The 20,763-nt window shown below is 58.7% G+C and overlaps 1 protein-coding gene across 3 annotated transcripts in view; it reads left to right on the plus strand.

Annotated features, from left to right (window-relative positions):
• Positions 1-20,763, plus strand: part of PRKCZ (protein kinase C zeta) — a gene marked incomplete at its 5' end in the record, with an annotated part of 100,422 nt that overhangs the window by 62,281 nt on the left and 17,378 nt on the right. For all 3 annotated transcript variants that reach the window (XM_079696899.1, XM_079696900.1, XM_079696901.1), the window contains 6 exons: positions 5,665-5,750; positions 10,303-10,434; positions 11,006-11,087; positions 12,081-12,133; positions 14,784-14,972; positions 17,987-18,084. In XM_079696899.1, coding sequence (XP_079553025.1) covers positions 5,665-5,750; positions 10,303-10,434; positions 11,006-11,087; positions 12,081-12,133; positions 14,784-14,972; positions 17,987-18,084 — 640 coding nt within the window. The remainder of the gene's footprint in view (positions 1-5,664; positions 5,751-10,302; positions 10,435-11,005; positions 11,088-12,080; positions 12,134-14,783; positions 14,973-17,986; positions 18,085-20,763) is intronic.

The raw sequence follows: 20,763 nt of genomic DNA on the forward strand, positions 1-20,763 counted from the left end.
GACAGGACCAAACTGCCACCGTCCCCACGTGGCTGGCCTCCTGCCAGGGTGGCTCTGAGACCCTTCTCAGGTCTGCATCTGTAGCCTCAGGCCCCTTCACCCATCTCTCAGAGCAGCAGATTTTACGCTGCGTCTTCTCCTGGGACACAGATCAGAGTGGGGGGCAGGAAGCCACGAGGGAAAGGGCCCTGGAGGGGGCGACCCCCCAGCCCCGCTGTGTCCTGCTCGCCGCTGCCCCGCCCCCAGCATGACCCGCGGAGCCACAGGAGGACATGGGTCTGGGTCACACGGCTCTGGGGGCAGCGCCCGGTCCCTCCTGAGACACAGCGGCCACCTGGCGTGCGTAGCAGCGGGCTGCCGGATCCACGGTCGGGTGACACCAGCCACTGGGAAATGCAGGCGAGCTGTGTGGCTCCGTGGGCTTCCTGGGACTGTTTGTCCACACTGGCCACCGTCCCTCGGGACTCCCAGCCTGTGCGGCCACCAGGCTTCTCAGCAGCACCAGATACGTGGCCCGTGGCCAGGCCAGCGTCCCACGTAAACCCCAGACTCCTGTTTCTAGATGGTCACGTGCAGCCTGCAGTAGGAGCCTTCTGGTGGAATGTGTGGTCGGTGAGGACAGGGTGGCCTGAGTGAGTGCGCTGCGCACTGGACACGGGCCCCGCCCTCCTGGGCGTGGACCCCAGGGGACGCCACTCGCCCAGAGGGAGCTGGGACTGGGGCAGCAGCACGCGCTCTGCTGAGGACCGCACCCCCAGCGCGAGGGACGAGGGCCCCTCACCAGCTCCCTGGCCTTGCCTCGGGCTGGTCACCAACCCGGAACCACCAGGAAGGCTTTCGGCTGACCCACATGCCCTGTCGCTGGAGCGCTCCCGCCAGTTTTGAGGTATTCCAGGGCTGTCCGGGGGTTGTGCTGGGCTGGTCACCTGGGCGGTGGGTCCGTGTCCAGCAAACAGTCAGAGGGGCTTCCAGTAGCATCGTGATCTGCCCTGAAAATTTGGAGCACCCCATGCTCCCCCCCAAATCTGGGGGCTGCCTGGTTTGTTTCAAGGTCTGTTGCTCTAAGCTCCCTTTTTAAAGTGTATTTTTTTCGCCTTGTCAGAGCCCTCAAGATGCTCCATTGCCATAGAAACTGAGCTCATTAAAGTTCCCTGCAGCCATCCTAATTATAGAATTCCAAAGACAAGCAGAGAGCTTCTTTGAGGGTGTCGTTCAGGCTGAGAGGAGGTATAGGAGCGGCTGAGCAGACGGGGCCATGAGGACCCACTGTCGTTTCCGCTCTGTGTCCGTCCAGAGCACGGGCACCGTGGAGGCGACCGGACACCTCGAGGTGCCCAGCAGGCTCTGACTTCGAGCAACTCTGACTCCGAAGTCGGCCTTGACATGATGACTGAGATGGAGCCTCCTGACCCACCAGGATACCGGGTGGAGCAGCTGCAGGGTCAGCCGGAGCCGCCCCCCAGGGCCCACTTCTCATGGAGGCCTTGCCAGCCCCCCCGGCTGGGCTTCAGGACCATTTACCACTGAGATCAGCCGAACGGGAAGGTGGACACGCAGGGCCCGCGGTGGGTGCAGCGGGCGGTGGGGCGGGTCATCCGCAGAGCGCCCACCCCGGGAAGCGCTCTGCACATGTGTGTTCTCTGCGAACACGTGTCCTTTTCTTTTTCACACCGTGTAGAGGCAACGCTAACTGAGGGGAACCTGCAGGCAGGTTATACAGGAGCCCTCTGAACTGTCTTTGCAACTTTCTGTACCTCTGAAATGACTTCAAAACAAAAACTGTATATACTTTTTTTAAATGCAGGATGCCCTGCTGTCCCTTGTGGTTCCTTGTAAGTCACCTGGGCGCTGCTTTCCAGGTGGCAACATGGGTGTGGATTGGACGCCACAGGGGCTCCCCTGCCTCTGCCGGAAGTGATGCCAGGGTGTGGGGCCGGGCTCTGCACGGCCAGGGTCTCTGACAGCACCTTCCTGTCTCTGCCTGGGGTGGGGAGTAATGGAAAGCACCCCCTGAGAGTCTCCAGAGAAGGAGAGTAAACAGGACGTGTGTGTAGAGAGAGTATTCACCGTAAGGGATTCATTCACACGGTCACGAAGGCTGCAGGCTGGATGCGGGAAGAGCCACTGCCGAAGTTCAGGTCCGACGTCCATCTGCTGCAGGACTTCCTCTCACTGGGGGATGTCAGCCTTTGGGTCTCTTCAGGCCTTCGCCTGATCGGACGAGGCCCACCCTCACTACGGAAGACAATCTGCTTTACTCAGAGGCCATTGGTTTAAACGTTCATTTCATCCGGAAACACCCTCACAGAAACATCCAGAATAATGTTTGACCACAGATCTGGGCACCATGGCAGCTGACACATGAAATTAACCACCACATTCCCCTCCTCGCCAGGAGGCACCTCCTGAAACCGTGCTCAGCCTCCGGTTAAAGATAACAGCACGGTCACACCTCTGCCCGACACTGCATGGCGGTCCTGTGTGCACGGGACATGCACTGACCCTTCCCGCAGGAGGGCTGGTCGTCGGGAGGGGCCTGGAGGATGTGGCCCCCTCCTGCCTGCTCACCACTTCACTCCCTGCTTCCCCTCCCTTAACTTGCACATCTGCAACTTCTGTCGCCTGAAAGCAGTGTCACATCAGTGCCGTGGCTCTCTGAGGCAGCCCTGCTGGTCGGTGTCCTGCCTTGGGTGTGAAGCGCATGTCCACAGGCGCTGCTCCCCGCTGGTCAGGGTGCAAGCCAGTGGGGGAGTGGATGTGGGCCCCTGCGGCCGGATCGCGTGCAGTGGTCGGGGCCTTTCTGTGCAGACTCAGAGCTCTGTGTTTCTATTAAAATCTGAAACTAGTTTGCAGCCATGTCGTTGTTGCTGCCTCTGGCCCCCCGCCCTCTGTGTTTTTACAATTCTGATTGTATATTGTTTACTGCAGCACTCGAGGCACTTCAAGAGCATGGGACTCACGTGGGTTATAAAACATACAACGGAGTGGACACGCATGCCCTTAGCAGCCGACCCGCCCAGCGCGGACCCACTGCCCCCGGTCTTCCACTGACCAGAAGGATTTCATCTCATACCTGCGCATCCTGAAACAACACATTGTCCGTTTTGCTTACTTTTTAGTTTGGTAACAAGGGCATCATTTCACAGAGCCCACTTTATGGACATCAGTATGTCACTTCATACTGATTTTTTATTTGGTTTGATTTTGGAAGGTGCGTCTGTGCTGCTGAGCATAGCTCAAGTCAGGTTACAGCCGACGGGTCCTCCTGAACAGTCACGCCCGCAGGTCACTTGTCCTCTTGCCGATGGGCCTGGGCGTCCGCAAACACCCTTTGCCGGCTGCGAGCCCACCTGTGAGGTCCCTCGGGCCTTGGTCTCGGAGCCGTGCAATTGCTGGGTCCCGGGGAAGCACGTGTTCTCTCGACCATCAGTTTTGGCCCCGGTTTAGCCCCTGTCTCGGAGGACAGGCACCTTCCAATTGCTCTGGTCCTTGACGGCATTTGACGTTGCGGAGACTTGTCTCTTGTTGACACTTCTGTTGCTTTTTCCTCGCTGATCTGTGGAAGTGCCTCTCGCATCCTGAATCGTTAACCTGTCTCTTGCGTGTGGCTGATAATTGAGACGGGGGTTTGTCTGCCTCTCGGGTGGCCTCTGGATGGACATGCGTCCTCCCCTCACGGCACTCAGGTGTGTTCCTCTCCCCTTTGGGCTGGTGCTTTTGTGTTTTCAGAATTTCTCTCCCCCTTGGATTGTTAAGATTGTCCACATTTCCTTCTAAAATTTGTCGCTTTGCGTCTCGTGTTTAAGTCCTTATCTTTTGAGGCCATGGCTTGTGTGTGGAGTGAGGCAGGCGTCCAGTCTGCGTGGGCCGCCCTCACAGTACCCTGGATGGGGGTGGAGACCACAGGAGCTTACTTCCCAGGGTCTGGAGGCTGGACGGCTGAGGTCCAGGGGCCAACGGGGTCGGTGCCTGGTGAGGACACTGGCTCACTCGCCACCTCCCAGGTGTCCTCCCGCCCTGGAGACCAAGCTTGGGGGTCTCCTCTTCTTGTGAGGATGCTAATCCCATCAGGGGCCCTACGCTATGACCACTAACCTCCATTGCTTCCTTGGGGACCCCACCTCCAAATACAGTCACATGGGGGCTGGGGGTAGGGCTTCCACGTGTGATCTGGGAGGGCACGTAGCAGCAGGGGTCCAGGCTTTTCTCTCTGTGGACAGCAGGACATCGCCCGCCTTCCTTCAGTCCTGCTCCACACCCAGGGGTCATGCAGAGCTCCATCCTGTCCCCTCGCTGAGCTTTCCGGCCTGCTGGGGGCTCCCTAATGCCCCTTGGCCTCTGCTAGGACATCCTTGAGTCTCTTATTTTGGGTGGCTTTGCTCAAATTTGAAGGGTATCCAGTGGGCCGCATTTTCAGGCTTTCACATGGCACGTGTGTGAGCGCAGGAAAGGGCCAGAGTCTCGGGCCACCGCGTCCCCGGCTGAGAGCCCAGCTCCCTCTGTGTCTGCGTCACTCGGTGCCTCATTCCTCCGTCTGCTGGGACAGCCGGGGGGTGTGTACGCCACACACGGGGCAGTCAGGCCTGTGGACGTTAGCGGGAACCTGCCGGGGGCCAGGCTTCCCCACAATTAGGCCAGGAGGGCCGCACCCCGTCATCCGGGCAGGGGTCCTGGGGCGTCTCCAGGGACCCCTTGGAGCCCAGGGCAGATGGGCTGGGGGGTGAGGATGCTACCTCTGGCCAGCCCTGTTCTGTCTGGGTGTTGGCTTCTCGGTTTCCCACTTTGTCTCCCATGTAACGGGAGAGAAGCTGGTTTTGCAGTCACTGTGACCTGGTTTCGGCAGGTTCCAGCCAGAGCTGTAATTTGCTTGTTTTAAAAACATTCTGTTACAGTTTCCACGTCAGTATATTCCTGGCACTTCCCTGACTCTCATGAAAGTCGCCTTCACTACAGAGCTTTGTAAAAGCACAAAGCTTCCCGTTGTATCCTGAGTATTTTGTTTTCCCATACTTTCAAAGTGTTTTGAAGGAGCAAAGTTGGAAACGTTTTTGAGGAAGAATAAAACCAACGGTTCTGGTTGTACGTGTAGCTCCGCGTTCTTAACGAGCAGCCTCCTTCCTCAGGAGTTTGACTTAGTGAATGCAGGTCGTGAACGCGACGGTTTGGGTAACTTTCAACCTAAGTGTCCGGGTGGTTTGGCTTTACTTCTGTCCCTAGACTGGCTCTTCAAACGGGAGCCCGGGACAGAGGGGGCGGGATGGTGCTGGCTGGACGGACGCCTGTCTCGGGCTGACCGTGGACTCCCCGGCGGCCAGGGTCCCTCTGAGGACGGTTGGGCGTGCACGTCCAGGGGGCCCTCGGCCCCTCGGAGCCTGTCCCTGTGTGGAGAGGGGGCTGGTTTTCATGCCCGGAGGGAAGGGGGTGGAAAGGAAACACGTGGGAGGACACACGGGCCCCGATGTCTTCACAGCCTGACCCTCCGCGGAGGGCAGCCCTCGCGGCACATCCAGGGGCATCGAGGGGCGGTCGACCCCGGGATCGTGTGAGGAGGGGCTGTGGGGACGCAGGCGTGTCAGCTCGGCGGTGGCCCGTCCCCACCGCCCCGCACGTGGCGGAGCCGGGCTCATGGCCATTCCTTTTACCCCTTGTTGCTGTTCTTTCTAGAATCCATCTACCGCCGCGGAGCCAGAAGATGGCGGAAGCTGTACCGCGCCAACGGCCACCTCTTCCAAGCCAAGCGCTTTAACAGGGTGAGTTGCTGTCGAGGCCGCCGAGATGCCCCCCCCCCACCCCACCCAGAGGAGGTGCCGGGCTCTGCTCTGCGCACAGGCGAGGCCTCCGAGCCGCTTTCACAGCCACTGTCCCCGGATGACAACGAGCCCTTTACGAGACTCCCTGAGCCGGGGAAGGTGCCAGCTCGGGTCTTTTCTGATGACCTCGGCCTGTGTGTCCCTGTTACGGGATCCCCTGTCCAGGCGCTGTGGCTTCATGGTCCCGCCTGCCTGCGTGCATTCAGAAGGGACGCAGATTTGTCCTGTAACTGGGATGCGTGTGTTTTACCCCACCGTGTCCCCTGTTGGTCCCAAGGGTGTCCTGCGAAGCCCGGAGCCCGAGACCGCCCTCCAGCCCCCCGGCCCGTGGGCCCCTCTGTCTGGCCCGCTCCGAAGGCGCTTTAGCTGAGCATCTGGTGTTTCTCCTCATGCAGCCCTGTGTCCTGTAGAGACCATAGGGTTCGCGTGGCTGTGTAGCCGTCCCGTTCGTTGGCAGGTGGATGGGGAGGCACCTGCAGGTGCCCCCATGGCTGGCGACCACGTGCCCCGGGGCTGCCGGCACGAAGCGCCACAAACCGGGTGCTTCGCCGTTCGTTTGCTCACAGTCTGGAGGCCAAACCAAGGTGGGGCGGGGCCGCGCCCCCTCCCGCTGCTCTAGGAGGGTCCTTCTTGCCTCTGTGTAGCTCCTGCGGTTGCCGGCGGTCCTCGGAGCTCCTGGGCTGGGAGCTCAGCCCTCCGGCCTCTGCCACCTGCTCTCTGTGTCTGCTCCCCAAGAACACCCGTCATGATCAGGACCCAGGCTGACCTCATTTTAACTTAACTAACTGCACCTACAAATATACTTTTTCCACTTAAGGTTCTGGGTGGGCCTGAGTCTGGGGGGACACCATGGAGTCCAGTACAGCAGCCAGGCGCCTGCTGACCTGGGACCCCGCCACGCGCCAAGCACTCTGCCCCCCGCCCCCCACCCCACGTGGCACGCCTTCTCCGTGCCCCTCACAGCCCCGTGTGCGCCACCTCCCGCCGGGCACAGCACTCTGCCCTGAAGGTCGTGCCCGCACCTGGCACACGGGGGGTGCACACGACAGTGGTTTATCGTTTACTGTAATGGATGACTGGGGAGGAGTCAGCGGGGGAGCCCTGGGTGCTACGTTGGGTGTAAAGAAGGGATGCGGCGTGTCTGTCGGGAATGAGAAGGGCCCTGGGAGCCTCGGCAACGCTGGGAGGGCACGGGGTCCTCGGGACATCGGATGCCGTGGGAGGTCGGGCGTCGCCGAGTGGTGGCAGAGGGCCTGGGGTGCAGGAGTGATGGGCCTGGCTGACGGGTGTGGGTGTGAGACTTTGCGGTGAACCACCCAGACGGACCGGGCGAAGCCTGGAGAAATGGGAACGTCCAGCCCCCATGACGCGAGGCCCCCGTTGGCCACCCTCCCGCGTTTATTTAAAAAACGGACAACCAGCCAGCTTGTGGCCGGTGGCTTCTCTTCCTGTGCATCTGGGCATCGGCTTGGTTCTGCCGGAGAGGGTCTCAGGCAGACGGGATGGGCCACCCTTCAGGACATCAGAGAACTGCTCGTTCCCTTCATGACAGATTGACTCACGGGCCCATGACGAAACCCACCCACCCGGCAAGGCCGCCCGGAGGGGCCTGGCCTCTCCCTCCCTGCAGGTTCTCCGAGGAAAACCCATTTCTCTGACGGCAGGGTGCAGAGCCTGGCACTCCTCCTGCCGCCCCCTCCCCAAAATCTGGGGGCAAAGCCCTCTCCTCTTCAAGGAGGAAGGGAACTCAGCGGCGGGGGGGTACCCACTCCAGCCCCGTCCCCACCCGCTCTCCCCGGGCGCCAAGCGGCTTTTCACAGACACCAGGAGGCCGAGGAGGGAGCCGACCCCGAGACCCCCGACAACTCTTAACCAGCCCGCCATTCACAGATGGGGAGGCGGGCGTGTCGCCGTTTGTCGCCAGGCACAGTTCCCACAGGGTCCTTGGGCTCCGCGTCTGAGGCCGCACCATCCACCAGTGTTAATTATGGGGCTGCGAGGTCACCCCACGTGTCTCAGGAGCTACACGCCTGGCGCCGTGGGATCAGCCAGACTCACAGGGACAAACAAGCCCACAAAGGAGGTCACTGCTCTCCGTCTTTGCCGGTGACCCAAGGATGGAAGCAAGGGCTGTCGGCCTCACTGGCCCGAGCTCCCTGCCTGGAACTTTCTCTGCACTGGACACAACTGAGCTTCTCGAGCAGAGAGGAAGACTCAGGTGGGGACTCACGGTGGGGCGGGGGCAGCGTCCAGCCCACAGCGGGAGGCACCGAGGTCCTCAGCCCCAGGGCTGTTGGTCTGAGCAGCTGGAACAGGGCTGAGCAAGCATCCCCCTCCAAGGGGGGGCAGAGAGTAGGTATTTCAGGCGTTATGGGCCGTGCAGTCTCTGGCACAACAGCCGGACCCTGACTCTGCCACTACTGTTGCCGTGTGAAAGCAGCCCCAGACGTCAGTGACTGAAAACATGAGCAGGGAACCACTTTGGCAGCATGTAAGGGACTTAAAAATATTTGCACCCATTAATCTATTAAGTCACGTGATTTTTCTGAGAAATGAAGCTTGGGTTTTAAGTTTTATTTATTATTATTATTATTATTTTTTGGCCGCAGCTTGCGGGATCTTAGTTCCCCAACCAGGGATTGAACCCGGGCCACGGCAGTGAAAGCGCCAAGTCCGAACCACTGGACCGCCAGGGAATTCCCTAAGTTTTATTATTTAGTGGCACGTTTCTTGAAACGTTGATAATTCAAATCTAGTTTTGAAATAAAGAGCCTTTGGCAACATTGCGGCTGCCTCTCCTGGGGGGATGTCTGCACGTGGCCTCGATGCAACTGACGGGTGCTGGAACCCGGCAAACTCCCACTGCCCTTGATCACCCGTTGTCCTGGCCTGGACCCTGGCGAGGGTGGCTCTGTAGGAAAAGGGATCTTGGTTAATTCGTGAAGATACCAGGTGGCTGTGGGTTTGCCCCTAAATATGATCCAAGCATTGTTAAATGGTGTTCTGGAGAAAGCTAAACACATTTAGCACATTGTATAAAAAGACGTGAATTTTTGTAACGGTTCCCTGAGTGGTGAGCGGTCCTCAGAGGTGATACCCCTTCCCTGAACCCCGAGTTTACTCACCAGCACTCACCCTCCTCGGGCAGAGACGCCAAGGCCGGCGTTAAACTGGATTGGCCCGAGTCGGAGGTCTTGGGGGGTGGCCCCATGTCTGGCCCTTGCTGCCGTCCACTGCATCTCGGGCCGTTCCCAGAGGGAGTCCCACAGCCCGTGTTGGCCTCCTTGTGGGAGGGATGGTTCCGGCAACGTGGGGGACTTGGGTACATCCTTCTCTTTCCTGTTACCGAAGTTGAAAGCAGGGGGGCGCGCGGGTGCACGCAGGTGCACGCATGTGGACTTGTCTTCAGCAAACCTTTATTGGGCACCCACTGTGTGCTGAGCACTGTCCCAGGTGCTGACCACATGGCCGCGACTGAGACGTATGTGCTCTGTGTATGGGGCGGGGGCTCCTTCTTGGTGGGAAATTGGCTTCTCGGTGCCCGCTGGCCGCCAGCAACCCGTCCTGCACCTCAGGCCCACACCTCGTGAGGGTTCGCTCTGTTTCCTAAAAGAGCTCCATTGCGCGGCTGGTACTGTGGATCCTTTCTGTTCCCCAGGAGTAATTTGAGACTCTCTCAAAAGAAAGAAATTTGTTTAAAAAAAGGCAAAAGAGGGTAAAACACGAAAACGAGTTATGGCTGGAAAAAAACTAAATGGGGAACCTGTCGACGTGCAGACACCACGAAACTGCGAAGGTGACTTTGGACTCCGAGTGGTGGGCGGGTGACCAGACTTGGACACACTCACCTCCACGCATTTTGTGACATTCCAGAATTACAAAAACTTCTCCAAACAAGCCAAACATGATCATGAATTTCAAGTGTTTAGAACCAAGAAGAATAAAGATTGACCATTTAAAATCTTTTAAAGCGCTGAGAAGAATACCAAGATAATTGCATGGAGCCCCAGAGCAGCTCCTGACACGTCCAGACGCCAGGCAGGGTCGCTTCTGTGGTCGTCGTGTAGGTGGGCGTTTGGACGAGGGTCAGGCAGCCGGCTCTCCCACCCACTTCTCACCTGGGTCACTCCACCCACAAGGGGCCCCTCGGCTGTTCTGAGCGCAGCCTGGTAGGAGCTACAACTCCCACTCCAGGCCCTGCAAGCAGGGGGGGCGCTGCCCGTGGAGGGGTCTCCTCACCCCTGCCTGCCGGGGCCCCCCTTTTCCCTCACAAAGAGCAGAGCCCCAGCGCCCTCCTTGGGGCCCTCGGTTCCCCCAACCTTGGGACGGAGCTGCCGAGCCTGGGCGGGGGCCTGGTGCCGGGTGTGATGAGGCGACAGGGCCACCTCCCACCCCAGCTGCGCGTCGTGACGGTGCAACGTGTCCGCGCGGCGTGGCGGGGCCCCCGGGGGCACCGGGCCCGGCTGACAGCGGCTGTTCTCGTCCCGTACAGAGGGCGTACTGTGGCCAGTGCAGTGAAAGGATATGGGGCCTTGCCAGGCAGGGCTACAGGTGCATCAACTGCAAACTGCTGGTCCATAAGCGCTGCCACGTCCTTGTCCCGCTGACCTGCAACAGGCATATGGTGAGTGGGGGCCGGGCGCAGCCTGGGGGGGGTGTCCACACTGCCCCAGGGACCCTCGGCCTCCTTCTGTCCACGTGGGGCCCTGACATCATCCCTGCCACCCGCGCGAGAGAGGAGGGGGCTCCCGTGGGCTGCATAGTGACGGCCCAGGCCAGCGGTCCGGGTCGGGCCCTCTTCCTGAGCCCCGGGAGCCCCCGGCACTCTTGGGGGCCGCAGGGTCCACCAGTAGGGAGCCTCCTCTATTGTGACGTCAGCCGTGGAACCCGGAGCTGGGGCCTGACTGCAGCCTGATGGGGGCTGGGGGCGGGAGAGAGGAGTCAGCGTCACTGTGTAAATACACGCGCTTCCTAAAGCACCTGCTGGGAAGGTCGCGGGCCCGAGGGGCTGAGCGGTGACCGCGGCCTGTGGACCCACAGGTGACTTCAATGCTCCTCTTCCCGTGTTCAGTGCGATGACGTAACAGTTGAATGATGGGTGTGTTACAGTGTGTATTACATAACAGGTGACTTACAAGTCTCCAGAAGCTCCGCTGTGGCGCCCGCCGGGTCACTGTGTTGCCGTCTCTCCGCAGGATTCTGTCATGCCTTCCCAGGAGCCTGCAGTGGACGACAAGAGTGACGACGTGGACCTTCCTTCCGAGGAGACGGATGGAAGTAGGGGTTGCTCGCCCCGCCCCCCGGGAACACCCGCCCGCCTCCCCTTCCCCCTGGGTGTCCTTTTAGATCCTCTCCTCTCACCAGGGGCCAGTGCCTAGGAGCATGTCCCGTCCTCGCTGCGGGACCAGGGAGGGCTCTCAGGGCCCGCCTCGTCCGGTCAGAGGTGGGCGGGGTGGCCTTCCCTGGGCGCCCCCGTCTCTGTGTGCTGCTGCCTGGGGAGCCCGGGGCGGGGTTGCCCTCTGTGCCAACTTCGGACGTTCTAAGAGGCACGTAGCGCGGCGGCCACCATGGATACCCATCTCTGTGGAGAGGCCTGCTGTGCGCACGGCAGGCTACTGTGTAGTTCTTGAGTTTTAGTGGATTTTTTTTCTTTTTTCTTTCTTTTTTTTTTTTTTTTTTTGGTTGGGGAGAGACTTTTTTTAATGCTAAGAAGCATTCAGAGAGTGATTTTGAATACCGGTTGGATTGATGGCCCAGCTCTGAGCTTCTGCAGTTCTGTGCGCGGTTACAAGGGTGTGCAAGGGCCCTAGCCCTCGTTGGATAAATATGAGTTCCATCCCCTGGGATGACAGGAGGCCACGGAGCGTAAAACCCTTAGCACAGCACTTCATGTCAAGGAGACCCTTAACAAGTACCCATCCACCCAGCCAGCCATCTGCGTACCATAAGAACAAAGACTGGAAGGCTAGACACCCAAATCTTACGATCAGTCACTTCAGAAGAATCACTAGGGAAACTTGTCACAAAGGCAGGTTCCCAGCCCCAGAAGTTCAGAGTCAGCAGGTCTGGGTGGGGCCCAGGAAGCTGCATTTTCTTAGTCTCTAGTTGAGTCAGAAGTGGCTGCTCCAGGCCTTCACCCTGAGCACCGGCTGGCCTGGCGGCCTGGCCGGGGCCACTGTGTCTCCACAGAGGGGCAAGGGCCGTGGGGGGTCTCAGGCCGCGTCCCTGACAACGCCTGTAACACAGCTCTTTTCTTCCTCTCTTCACTAGTTGCTTATATTTCTTCAACCCGGAAACATGATAACATTGAAGATGAACCTGAGGTGAGTATAGCAGACGGCTCATCAGTATTTTCAGCGTCCTGTTTACAGGTGCATTAGCTCATTTCTGGGGCAGTCGTGGAAACTCGAATATGAACGGAGGGTTGGGGGGAGCACAGCCTTGTGGACATCGGGGATCGCGCACACTGAGGCTTCCAGGGCAGAGGTCTGTGAGGTCTTCCGGACATTTAGGACAGAGGTGCTCTCTGGACAGCCGAGTAGGCAGGGAGCAAGTGAACGTGGCAGCACGTGAGCCGCTGCTGAATCTCAAAGGTGAGGATGTGGTGCTCCTTGTACGTACACTTTCACCGATGCAGAACTGGGCGTGAGGGCTCATTGGCTGAGTCTGTGTGAGCCCAAGCTGCAGGCCTGGTCTGAGCCTCGGTCAGGGGACCCCTCTGACCTCAGGATCCTCTTCTGTCAAGTGTGGATAATGATTGCACCTTTCCGTGAGGGTAAACTGAGAGCATTTGTATAAACGCTTAGCACCATGCCCGGCGCACGGGAAGCTTTCCACGGCACTGACTGCCGGCGTGGCCGTTTCCACATCAGTACAGGTGGCTCAGGCCATCACGGTGGACCACAAGGGGCACACGTGACCTCCACAAAGGAAACCCCGTGCTCTTGTGCTTTGAGAGAAAGTGGGAAGGCTGGCCTCTGGGGGGTGGGCTCACTCTGACCTGGCTGTCACACCCACTCCAGCACCCAGGTTCTTACATTTTCTGCGGCCGTCCCCCTCCCCCGTGGCGGGAGTCCCCGTCTCTGGGACTCAGTGCCTTGTGTGGCAGCGACGTTGGCGCCCACAGGCAGCTCTCATGGGCCCTCTGGTCTGGGGGGATGTGGTGTCCGGGGTGGGGGAGTCGGCCTGTCGGGCGGCAGTGAAGGGGGTGGCGAGGAGGGGGGAGGTGACAGTGGGGAGATGACAGCTCCGGGAACAGGCCCTGCCGCCTTCACAGCTGGGTCTCACCAGGGGCACATCCGTTATGAAGCCCCAGAGGCTGCTGCCCCAAAGGTTCTTGGGGGCCCAATCCTGGCACCGTCTTCTGCTGCGGGTGAGGCCTTGCCACATCCTCTTGACCCAGACAGCACAGCGGGTCCAGGGCTGACTCCTGAGCTGCAGTTTTTGCCGAATTTTATTTGCATAAAAGCCTTTATTTTCTGTGTGTGCTTTCCACACTACCAAGCAGCTCTGCAATTCTCAGCAGACACTGAGTGTCCTACAGTGTAACCCAGCTCTGACACCATCAACCGGGGGACAGATCCCCCAGGTCGGGGGCTCAGTCCCACAAGACAGACCCCTCCTCCCACTTTAGATGCCAGTTGCAAGTCCAGGTTGTCACCTATGCTTCTGAGCAACTGGCTACAGATTGGAGGGTCCCACGACCCCCTCCTCAGGTTCAATTAATTTGTGAGAGTGGCCCACAGGACTCAGAGAAACATTTTACCCACCAGATCACCAGGTTATTTTAAAGGGTTGTAACTCGGGAACAGCCAGCTGTAGGAGGCGCACAGGGCAAGGTGTGGGGGAGGGGCGAGGGCTTCCATGGTCTCTCTGAGGGAGCGCGACTCCCGAATCTCCACGTTTTCACCAACCCAGAAGCTCTCCAAACCTCTCCTTCTGAGGGTTTTACGGAGGCTTCATTACACAGGTGTGATGATTAAATCATTGGCCATTGGTGCTGGAGTCAACCTGTAGCCCCTCTCCACTCCTGGGAGGTCAGGGGATGGGACTGACCCTCTAATCCCAGGGTTGGTTCCCCTGGCAACCAGCTGCATCCTTAGGTGACCTAGAGGCTTCCCTGTAGTTGCCTCATTAACATAACAAAACACACCCTGCTGGCTCTCAGCACTTAGGAAATCCCCCCTAGGATTTAGGAGCCATGTGCCAGGGACGGGGGCCCTAGAACAGAGAGGAACTTGGTGTTACAAATCACAGCATCACAACTGGACTCTGGGTGATAAATGAGGCTCAGGAAGTTGTGGTTCTGAGCAAGGACAGTTCCAGCTGGAGCTCAACCTCTGTGCACAGGACCTCAGGGAACAGCAGCACCTTGAGAGGAGGCCACACCTTTCCCAAGGTCAGTGTCCCCGCCTGGACGTTTAGATCTTTCTCCCTGGTCATTCTGTCTGGAGTGAGTGAGGAACACTTAGTTACTCTCCCTCCACCAGGGAATCCTCGCCAGAGATAATTCTCAGGAGGGGAGCGTGTGCTCTTAATCACGTTGCCTTTCTCTTTCATCATATATTGTTTCTAGTGGTACTTGCTTTGGCAGGTCTTTCCAGACATTAGGAAGTTATGCTTTGCAACCCCCCGGGGGGGCCAGGTGGCCTTCCAGCCGCTGCACCGATGACCCCGGGGTGTGTGAGCCTGCGGCCACCTCCTCGGCCTGTCCAGGCGGGGCTGGCCCCGAGCATCCCTCCTTGCTTGCAGAGGGCCCGCCGGTGGCTGACGACGGCTCTCGGACTTCCGGCCCCTTCCACCAGAAGCTCTTGGGGTTTGCTCCTGGGTGGCGCGGGGCTGGTGGCCTTTGGGACAGCGAGTCAGGACGTGTGAGCAGGATGGGGCTCGGGGCTCCGGGGCGGCCACCACGTCTTCCCCCGTTGCGCACGAGTCCTCTTCCCGCTTCCTCCCGTCTTGTCCTCCCTCCCTCAGGACCTCAAGCCGGTCATCGACGGGATGGACGGGATCAAAATATCTCAGGGGCTCGGGCTGCAGGACTTCGACCTGCTCAGGGTCATCGGACGCGGGAGCTATGCCAAGGTCCTGCTGGTACGGCTGAAGAAAAACGATCAGGTGTACGCCATGAAGGTGGTGAAGAAGGAACTGGTCCACGACGACGAGGTGAGGGCCCGCCCGCTCGCTCCTACGTGCCTTCAGCGCACGTGACCAAGTTGGCCACTTGACCGCTTTCAAGCGCACAGTTCAGTGGCGCTTAGCGCATTCACGGTGTCGGGCCACCCTCGCCAACACCCCGCTCCACACCCACTCATCCCCCAGAAGGCCACCCCGTCCCCGTGAGCGGTCCCCCCGGCCCCCTCCCCGGCCCCTACGGCCGCCCACTGTCTCCGTGGATTTGCCTGTTCTAGACTCTCTGTGTAAGCGGAACTGTGCGTTATGGGACCTTCTGTGTCCGGCTTCTCTCATGGAGCGTCGTGTTCTCAAGGTCCATCCACGTGGTAGCGGGTGTCTGCGCGTCCTTCCTTCCGTTTTAGGCCTCGGCCATGTTGCGTTTTACGGATCCACCCCCTTGGGCTTCTCTGTTCACCCGCCGCCGGGCACTGGGCGTCTCTGCGTCCGCTGCTTGAGTCACGCTGCCCTGAACGGCTCCGTGCAGTTATTTGCTTGAGTCCCTATTTCCACTCGTCCTGGGTGTTCACCCAGGAGGCGAACTGCTGGGTCATAGGGTAATTCTATGTTTACCTTTTTGAGGAACAGCTAAACTGTTTTCCTCGGCAGCTGCGCCATTTTACATTCCCAACAGCAGCGCGTGAGGTTCCCAAGTTCTGCGCGTTCTTGCTGACGCTTGCTATTTTCTGTGTTTTGACCATCGCTGTCCTGGTGGGTATGAAGTGGCTTTGATTGGCATTCCCATAGGGACAATGTATTGAGCTCCTTTTCACGGGCTTCTTGGCTTGACGTACTTTTGACCTGTTTCTTTGACCCCTGAACGGGGGTGACATCCCTAAGAAGCAGAGAACTGACTTCACGGGAAGCAGTCACTCTGTTCTGGTGCAGCCGCTACCGACCCATGAGGCCACTTGGCGCCCATGGAGCGCGGGGCCACGGGAGGGCTCCCCGGCCCAGGCTCGCAGCTCAGAGGGCACAGCGGGGCTGCACCGAGTCCCCACCTGTCCTCCCAGCAAGTGCGTTTGTGCAGTGCTCACACCGCCCAGCTGGCCCCTCAGCCCTGGGCGCTGAGCTCACAAGTGAGTTGGGACATCTGTGCCTCACAGCTGAGGAAGCGGAGGCCCCGGGAAGTGCGGGGTCCGGCTGGCGTCTTCACTGCCGGTTGCAGCCCCGCAAGAGGATTCAAGCCTCTTCCCCGCCTGCGGCTGGCTGGAGGGCTGATGGTGTGTGAGGGCCGGTTTCTAGAACGCTGAGAGGAGAGGCCTCCAGAGAGAGTTACTGCTGTGGTCGCTGTCGGCATCTTCGCACGTGGCCGGGACTGGAGCTCAGACTCGGAGGTGGTCTCAGGGGAGCGAGACCCTAGGATCTGGCGCGCGGGCCAGCTGTGCGTTTGTGAGAGGCGCTGCCGTCCCGTGGCCCCCGTCCCAATCCCAGGAACCTGGGAACAGGACCTTATTTGGGGAGATGTAATCACCGATCCTGCGGCGGTCATGCTGGATCGGCTGGGGGGCTCTAAATCCAGTGACGAGTGTCCTTTTATTTTATTTATTTATTTTTTTTTTCCGAGTGTCCTTTTAGAGAAAGGCAGGGAAAGATTTGAGACAGGAAGGAGGGAGAACACACACAGGGAAGTCACTGTGAAGACAGAGGCGGAGAAGGGCCGGAGTCCCCTGGAGGTGCAGGAAGGACCCTCCGCGGGGCCCTGCCCACACCCTGAGCCCAGAGGCTTCTGCCTCAGAGCAGCGAGAGGATACAGTTTGGAGGATTTAAGTCCCGAGGTCCGTGGCGTTCTGTTAAAATAGCGTGGGGAGTCCGGCAGGCGGGAGGCAGGTGGACCCGGGGCGTGGGGGAGGAGGCATCATGCACCCACCGGCGTTTCCTTCCTGAGCACCCAGGTGGCCAGGTGCCTGGGAGAACAGACGCAGGGACAGTCAAGGGCTCTGTCTGAGGCCGGCTTTGCACATGAGACGCTGAGTGGGGACACCAGGTGGCCATTGCACAGGCGAGTGGAGCTGGGGGAGGTGCGGCTGGTCAGACGGAGCCATGCCACCCAGGGCGTCCCCGGGAGCGAGGGGCAGAGGGGTCAGGACCCAGCCCCAGGACCAGGAACCCAGGCGGTCTTTGGCCACCAAAGGGATGCTCGCTGAGGGTCGGCTCATTTTTCCAGAAACCTTCAGGGGAAGGCAGGCTGCTGTGGACACACCCCGTTCCCGCTCACTTCCCAACCCCTGAGACAAGAAGTTTAACCCGGGGAATTCGGGGAATCTCGTCCGACTCTGCCTTCTGGGGTTGTAATGGAACCAAAGCTGAGACTCTCAAGCTGAGTTTTCCCCAAGTTCCAGTGTGGATTGGGAGGGAGATAGCCCTGCCGTGGGAGCTGGGGCTTGGGAGATGGGTGTGGGGTGTTGGAAAAAGCTCCACTCTCTTTCCTCCTGTCTTAAGTGGAGATGACAATACAGACTTTCCAAGGCTGCCACGGGCAGCACGTGGGGCGGCGCTCAGCCGGTGATGGTGGCTTTGGTGATGGTGCTGGAGATGGTGATGGTGGTGGAGATGGTGACGGTGGTGGACATGGTAATAGAGGATGGGTAAGGAAGATAGTGATGGTGGTGGAGATGGTGACGGTGGTGGAGATGGTAATAGAGGATGAGTAAGGAAGATGGTGATGGTGCTTGTGGTGATGATAACGAATGATAGTGGTGATGATAGTGATGATGGTGGTGGTGGTGGAAATGGTGATGATGGTGGAGATGATGATGGTGATGTTGGTGATGGTGGTGGTGATGGTGATGGTGGTGGTGATGATGGTGGAGATGATGAAGGTGAAGGTGGCAGATGGTAATGGGTGACAGTGGTGGGGATGGTGATGGTGGTGGGGAGAATTCCTCAGCGGGCGTTTTCTTTTCCTCTCTGCATTGTCTTCCCTCAAGCAGAGTTGACATTCCTCTCTTGCCTCCCCTTCTCCAGGATGCCTGTGAAGTGTTCACACTCCCTGGCTTCTATTTCAGGATATTGACTGGGTACAGACAGAGAAGCACGTGTTTGAGCAGGCATCCAGCAACCCTTTCCTGGTCGGCTTACACTCCTGCTTCCAGACAACAAGTCGGTAAGAGAAAGGGGGTGCTTCTGGGATTCTGCTGCTTTCTGATCTGAACCGTGTGGAGGCTGTGTTGTCATGAGGTTTCTGCTGTCGTCTGTCGGGTCCTCCTGTTTGCAAGTATGGGGGCTTTTGCTTCCTCAAACTAGCTTTGTTGTTCTCATTGGCTGGTGTCATATTAGGTAAATTTCATACAAATGAAGCTAAATTCTTTAATTCTGTTTACAAATTATTTATTGAACGCATCCCGCTGATACAAGCATGGAATCAGGTATTGGGGTGCCACTGTGAATGGGAGGCCTGTTTTTGTGCTTATGGATCTCACTGGTTAGTGGAATAAATTAATAAATACTAAACAGCCTCACTTAGAAGCTTCGTACATATTAGAATTCTCCTTTAGAAAGGTTTGGAACTCCTGGTCTAGGATATTCAACGTACACTCAGTTTGGAATTTTTTTGGCCAGATGACTTGAACTCACACAGTTTGTTTACTTGAAAAGTTACCATGTTCTGGGTCGGGGTGCTCAGGACCCACCCCCAGGTTCAGTGACTTAGGAGAACTTGCAGGACACGGCACATCGTCAGACTCAAGGCTAAGGCTTACTGCTGTGAAAGGATGTAAAGGGAAACGATGCACGGGGTAAAGTCGGGAGGAAGCCAGGCATGAGCTGCCCGGAGTCCCTCCCTGTGGGTCCCACAGGACACCCTGAATTCCTCCACAGGGGATTGTGAAACTCGGGGTTTACTGGGGGCAGGTCACGTAGGCACCTCTACCTAACACGTGCCAAAGTCCCAGACTCCCAGCCAGCAGCAGGTGTTCAGTGTAAACCGTGTTGTTTGTGCAGTGTGATCACACTGAGGCATGCTTATCACTTGGGGAAGTTTTATATCAGCGCAGGGAGCCAGTGACCGAGCGAGGGCCCGACGCTGCTAGGGCCCAGCGTGCAGGCAAGCCTCTCTGCACGACGGTCTCGGTTCTGCTCTGCCCGCTCTCTGCTCGGGGCTTTGTTGTGATCAGAGCAGTGACTCACCCCCCGACACCCCCCGCATCCTCCCCCACCTCTCCCGATCTGCAGTCCCCTGTTCCCACCGGAACTGGCGTTGCCACCTCCCCAGATCTCAGCGATTCTACCTCCTGAGTGGGTCTCAGACCCTCCCTTTCCCCCTGAGCCCCAGCTGCAGCCTCCTCTGGGCGTCCGGTCCCTGGGGCACCAGGCTGTCAGTTCCCCCACGTTGGAACTGAGCCATGTTTCGAGAACATAGAGCTGAAGTATCCCTCACCTGCTTCAGAGCCCCCTGACCACTTTCCCAATTGCTTCTGGGAGACAGTCCAGGCCCCTAGGTGTGTGGACAAGGCCCCTGCAACCAGGCTGCCCCTGGGTCCCTCTGTCCATCTTTGCCGCCCTGCCTGCCAGGCCCCTTTCCTCGCCTCCTCTTCCCCCGCCCGGGGCTCCGGGAGGGCCCAGCAGTAGTGTCCGGTGCACTTTCCTCACCTCTCTTTGGCTCTGACCAGTCTCGGGATTATGGGGCACACCCGAGGGAGGGTGTCCCCCGAACCCCACGCTTCCTAACGTATTGTGAAACGAGTCTTGCTGTGTTTTTCAGTTAACCTCACTGTATGAACTTGTAGGGTGTGGATGTACAAGGGTCAGATATTTCAGCCTCACTTCCAACTCTGTTACCAGGAGCACAGCGCTTTCTGCACTCACGTCCCGGAAATCTGCCGGCTCACGTGTTCCCAGGTGCGTTAAGGTTAGAATTGGAAAAAAAAAAACATCCCGTAGGTGTTTCTGTGTGAGCCCCACGATGCAGGCGCGCACTGTAGCGCCTTTCCAAACTGACGGGAGAAGATGTGTTACGGCCTTCACATTCATGGCCGGGAGGCATCCAGGGAATCATTAGCATCCATGTCTAGTTACTTTGCCTCCCCACTTCTATGAAATCCGTCAATGACGTCTAGAAGCACCTGAGACCTGGTTAGTCAGGATAGGGTGTCTTTCCGGGCTGTTTTCCACGTGCCTGCTTTGATGCGGGGTTATGATCTATGCCTGTCCCCCACCACCCACGGTGTGAAGTCCCTAAGAGCCGGGCCAGGTGGGGTGTTTTGTGCTCCCAGCAGTTGGTTCATACCTGGCACCTCGTAGGCAGTTGTGGTGCTAAAGGATAATTTTTTTAAGGTACAGCCATGTCCTTGGTACAGATATAAAGTGAGCGTGTGTCCACGTTTATGTGAGTCACTGATTAATGAAGGACTCGTCAGAGGTGACAGCCGCTCACAGGAGAATTCAAGGTCCCGCACACGTTGGGTGACGGGGACCCTGGGACTGGCCGATGCCTGGTGCCAAGCCGTCTGGGAAGCTGGGAGGGGCCCCACCAGGCAGACTTCCTTTGCGAGTCTGTGGATGGCATTGTTGGTATAGAACCCACCCAGTTGGAAAGTGGCTCAGAGACGGAGGGAGACCCCGGAAGCCGTGCCCTGGGAGGGTGGTGCCAGCAGAGCCTGGTTCCTCTGGAGACCCCATCCTCATTTCAGCCTTTTGTGGTTCTCCTGACAGCGGTACCAGCAGAGGCTTGGAGCCGACAGCTGGGCTTCATGTGCCAGCCCCCCACTTAACTATCCGGGCGACCTTGCACAGGGCACCCTCTCTGGGCCCCATCTCAGCCCTGGGACAGGGAATGGCAGGGACG

The sequence above is a fragment of the Hyperoodon ampullatus genome (assembly GCF_949752795.1).
Source record: "Hyperoodon ampullatus genome assembly, chromosome: 2".
Taxonomy (NCBI): Eukaryota; Metazoa; Chordata; class Mammalia; order Artiodactyla; family Ziphiidae; genus Hyperoodon; species Hyperoodon ampullatus.